The sequence below is a fragment of the Limulus polyphemus genome, unplaced genomic scaffold (genome assembly GCF_000517525.1).
Source record: "Limulus polyphemus unplaced genomic scaffold, Limulus_polyphemus-2.1.2 Scaffold10009, whole genome shotgun sequence".
Classification (NCBI taxonomy): domain Eukaryota; kingdom Metazoa; phylum Arthropoda; class Merostomata; order Xiphosura; family Limulidae; genus Limulus; species Limulus polyphemus.
Genome location: NW_013675619.1, coordinates 14,833 through 20,317, shown reverse-complemented (window position 1 = coordinate 20,317; position 5,485 = coordinate 14,833). Strand labels below are relative to the sequence as shown.

General features: G+C 29.8%; 1 protein-coding gene across 1 annotated transcript in view; it reads left to right on the top strand.

Moving 5' to 3' along the window:
- The first annotated feature begins 297 nt into the window (after positions 1-297).
- LOC106476190 (microtubule-associated protein RP/EB family member 3-like) overlaps positions 298-5,485 on the top strand; it is a 12,234-nt gene continuing 7,046 nt past the window's right edge. The window contains exons 1-3 of the mRNA XM_013936857.2: positions 298-540; positions 1,109-1,212; positions 4,178-4,336. Coding sequence (XP_013792311.2) covers positions 1,150-1,212; positions 4,178-4,336 — 222 coding nt within the window. The 5' untranslated portion in view covers positions 298-540; positions 1,109-1,149. The remainder of the gene's footprint in view (positions 541-1,108; positions 1,213-4,177; positions 4,337-5,485) is intronic.

Genomic DNA, 5,485 nt, shown 5'->3' with positions numbered 1-5,485 from the left:
TGATGGGTGCCATTGACTAGTTACCTTCCTTATAGTATATCACAACCCAAGAGTTAGTGATGGGTGCCATTGACTAGTTACCTTCCTTATAGTATATCACAACCCAAGAGTTAGTGATGGGTGCCATTGACTAGTTACCTTCCTTATAGTATATCACAGCACAAGAGTTAGTGATGGGTGCCATTGACTAGTTACCTTCCTTATAATGTATCATTTCACAATTAAGTATGGCTGCTACTGCTATCTCTTGTGTAGATTTGCATGAATATCCAAATCAAACAATCAATCAGTCTAATATGTAGGTTTCATTACTTCATAATAATCCTTCATGAATATTGTCTGTACAGATCATTCCAATTGATAAACTCATTAAGGGACGATTCCAAGACAACTTTGAATTTCTCCAGTGGTTTAAGAAGTTCTTTGATGCAAACTATGATGGAAGAGAATATGATCCTGTGGAAGCAAGAGGTGGAATTTCAGTTGGTAGTGGTAAGGGGAAGGACGGCATCAGCATTGGCCGACCCTTGGGACGATCTGGTAAGTCGGTAGTGCAGAAGAAAGCTAGCTTTTTTACAGAACCGGTTTTTGTTTCTTAAATCTATCCCACCTACAGCATTTTTACAGCTGCACTAACTTTTGTATCAATTAATAAAACTATTTTAAAGCATATTATCTTGTAATGATAATTGGTAATTTAAAAAAACCACATGATTTAAATACATGAAAAAACCTGTTTAAGAATATAGGTTATAACAGTGAATCAAAATAGTTGTACCAATGATCTGACTTGTGTGTTGCTGCTTATTTGAACTTTCTTAAATAAATTTTAATCTGAGCATGATTTTCTGTGTGTTCAGTGTAAAAGTAACAGGACCTTGGATAGACAAGATCATCACTTTGTCACATGAGGTAAATTTGTCGTATTTTCAAGTATCTGTATAACTGTTAATTTATATCTGGTTAATTTATATTTAAATGTCTTCATTATATATCTTTTTTTAAACTGATAACGATTTTTTCTACTGCAAACAGAAAAGTAATAGTTTTATCATTTTATTCCATTCCAAGAGAAAGAAACAGTAACTAGTATTGTGTTTCTGCTCAGCTCCAAAACAAAAAGGTAAAACGACGTCACCAAGACAAGGAATGTCCCCGAACAAAATGAGTGGCTCTGGAGACCTAAACAGGGTGGATGATTTGTGTCAGCAGGTTAGCAGACTATTTAAACATAAACACATCATAAATTTAATAGCATACCTGTTACATCCTGACTAAGTTTAACCAGATACTAGACACATGCATCATAAATTTAATAGTATAGCTGTTGTGTTTTCACATGGCTTCCAAATTTAGTCATATAGTAGACACATACATCATAAGTTTGATAGTATACCTGTTGTTTTTCACATGGCTTCCAAGTTTAGTCATATAATAGACACATACATCATAAACTTAACAGTGTACCAGTTACATCCTGACATAGGTTCTTCTAAGGTTAGCTAGATAATAGACACATACATCATAAACTTAATAGTGTACCTATTGCAAGTTGAAAAGAAAAGAATAATATTGAAATTAAACTACACTTCTTTTTCTGTGAACAAGATTTTGTGTGCAATACCAAAGTTTATCAAGCTAAATGGAAAATAAATCAAAAGTAAAATCGTAATTATATAATTCAGGTATGAAATTTTAATTTTAAAAAAAGCCACCTTTACCATTATATTTGGCAGTCACAAATGTGATCGAGAGGAACAATGATTACATTAAAACTAGTTATTGTAATTCTATTCACGTGGTTTGTTATAATGAGTAAAATGTAGGTGAAGTATTGTTAATGTCAGCTTTGCATCGGGCCGTCATTAACAAAGTGAAAAAGAAAGAAATTATTTCAGGTTTTGGAGTGGAGGTATGGGAGGGTAATTGGTGCATCATAATGATGTATTGGCATTTAAGAGACATAGTGTAGTTGTATTTATAATGTGTAGTAGGCTATATGAGATAGAATATAAGTGAATCTGTTATTAGCATTGTTTGCTGTGCCTGTAGTCTACAAGAATTGTTTGTGTTATACCAAGAGAAGTAGTCCTGTTGAAATATTTTAATTATATTATTTGTGTTATACTTAGAGATGTAGTGCTGTTGAATTATTATAGTTATATTGTTTGTGTTAGACTTACGTACATTGTTTGTGGTATAGTGAGAGAAGTAGTCCTGTTCAAATATTTTAATTATATTATTTGTGTTATACCTAGAGATGTAGTGCTGTTGAAATATTATAGTTATATTGTTTGTGTTAGACTAAGAAACATAGTGTTGTTGAAAACTTTTATTTACATTGTTTGTGGTATACTAAGAGAAGTAGTGCTGTTGAAATATTTTAATTATATTATTTGTGTTATACCTAGAGATGTAGTGCTGTTGGTCTTATAACCTACCACAAATAATACCATTAATACATTTCAACTACATTGTCTCTTGTAACCTACCACAAATAATGCCATTAAAACATTTCAACTACATTATGTGTCTTATAACCTACCACAAATAATGCCATTAATACATTTCAACTACATTATGTGTCTTATAACCTACAAAAAATGACATTAAAACGTTTCAACTACATTATGTGTCTTATAACCTACCACAAATAATGACATTAAAATGTTTCAACAACACTACATCTCTTAGTCTAAAACAAACAATGTAATTAAAATATTTCAACAAGACTACTTCTCTCACTATACCACAAACAATGTACCTAAGTCTAACACAAACAATATAACTATAATATTTTAACCTACCACAAATAATGCCATTAAAACATTTCAACTACATTGTCTCTTGTAACCTACCACAAATAATGACATTAAAACATTTCAACTACATTTTGTCTGTTATAACCTACCACAAATAATGCCATTAATACATTTCAACTACATTGTAGGTTATATGAGACATAATGTAGTTGAAATGTTTTAATGGCATTACTTGTTTTAGGTTATAAGAGACAATGTAGTTGAAACGTTTTAATGGCATTAATTGTTGTAGGTTATAAGAGACAATGTAGTTGAAACATTTTAATACTATTTTTTGTAGGTTATAAGAGACATAATGTATTTTAAACATTTTAATGTCATTATTTGTGGTAGGTTATATGAGACATAATGTAGTTTAAACAGTTTAATGGCATTATTTGTGGTAGGTTACAAGAGACAATGTAGTTGAAATGTATTAATGTCATTATTTGTTGTAGGTTATAAGAGACATAATGTAGTTTAAACAGTTTAATGGCATTATTTGTGGTAGGTTACAAGAGACAATGTAGTTGAAATATTTTAATGTCATTATTTGTTGTAGGTTATAAGAGACATAATGTAGTTTAAACAATATTTGTGGTAGGTTACAAGAGACAATGTAGTTGAAATGTTTTAATGCTATTATTTGTGGTAGGTTACAAGACACATAATGTAGTTGAAATGTATTAATGGCATTATTTGTGGTAGGTTATGAGACAATGTAGTTGAAATGTATTAATGACATTATTTGTGGTAGGTTATAAGACACATAATGTAGTTGAAACATTTTAATGGCATTATTTGTTTTAGGTTATAAGAGACAATGTAGTTGAAACGTTTTAATGGTATTTTTTGTAGGTTATAAAAGACAATGTAGTTGAAACGTTTTAATGGTATTTTTTGTAGGTTATAAAAGACAATGTAGTTGAAACGTTTTAATGGTATTTTTTGTAGGTTATAAAAGACAATGTAGTTGAAATGTTTTAATGTCATTATTTGTGGTAGGTTATATGAGACATAATGTAGTTTAAGTATTGTTATGGTCTTGTTTGTGGAAAGTCACAAGACATAGTGTAGTATATATATATATATTAATACCATAATTGACAATGGACTTTTTGTAACTTGTATTGTTTAAATTTTTAAAGATATTTCCTGTATTTAATCAATTATAACAATATTCAAATTATTTGCTTCTTTATCACAAGTTGTGTTTTCAAATGTTACATTATTCATCAGACTGAGCTTAAATCTAATTTACTCTTATAATACTGTTAAATGTTTTGGATTGATTAGGTTAGTTTTTCTATGAGTGTGTTTTTTAATAGGTTGTAATACTATAAATAATGAATTGACTTGATATCTTACATTAAAAGGTTTCTGAGCTCAAGTTAACAGTAGATGGACTTGAAAGAGAGAGAGATTTTTACTATGGTAAACTTCGAGATATTGAAGTGATTTGTCAAGAAGAGGAACAAAGCAACGAGAAGTCACCTCTTGTAGATAAAATCCTGGATGTACTGTATGCTACTGAAGTAAGTAACAAGCTAGACTTATTGTACTCATGTATTGTATAGTACTTCAGTCAACAGTGCTGTATAAATTTCTGTAGAGTACTCGTTGTTTTGTATTTTTAATTGTAATAGCTTATTATATACTATTATATAGAGCATTTTTGTATTGTTAGATAGTGTTGTTGTTCTATGTAATAGATTTTTCTTGTATTATTAAGGTGCTGTAAAGATATCTTGTTTCATAATGCATATATCCTATTGTGTTTGTGGATCCCACAATAGAGGGGCCCATAAGTACCAGTAATCCTTTGAAGGCATGTGTACTGCTCTATTTGTTGCAAGTGCACACACAAATTTGACCCCATTGAAACATTGACCCTGTTGGCACTGGCATCCAGCAGTTTGAGTTTGTGAAAAAAGAAGAAACATTTAAAGCTGACTTAAAGAACCTACACAGTGCTAACAAAGTTGACAGTAATATATGAAATAGCCTGTACTTTATAGAATGTTATCTAAATATGTGAAAAAAGAAGAAACATTTAAAGCTGACTTAAATAACCTACACATAGCTAACAAAGTTGACAGTAATATATGAAATAGCCTGTACTTTATAGAATGTTATCTAAATATGTGAAAAAAGAAGAAACATTTAAATCTGACTTAAAGAACCTACACATATCTAACAAAGTTGACAGTAATATATGAAATAGCCTGTACTTTTCAGAATGTTATCTAAATATGTGAAAAAAGAAGAAACATTTAAATCTGACTTAAAGAACCTACACATAGCTAACAAAGTTGACAGTGATATATGAAATAGCCTATACTTTATAGAATGTTATCTAAATATGTGAAAAAACAAGAAACATTTAAAGCTGACTTAAAGAACCTACACAGTGCTAACAAAGTTGACAATAATATATGAAATAGCCTATACTTTATAGAATGTTATCTAAGTATGTGAAAAAACAAGAAACATTTAAAGCTGACTTAAAGAACCTACACATAGCTAACAAAGTTGACAGTAATATATGAAATAGCCTGTACTTTATAGAATGTTATGTAAATAGAACCATAAACCATTAAAATTACCCTACAGTTAGAAGAACCATAAACCATTAAAATTACCCTACAGTTAGAAAAACCATAAACCATTAAAATGACCCTACA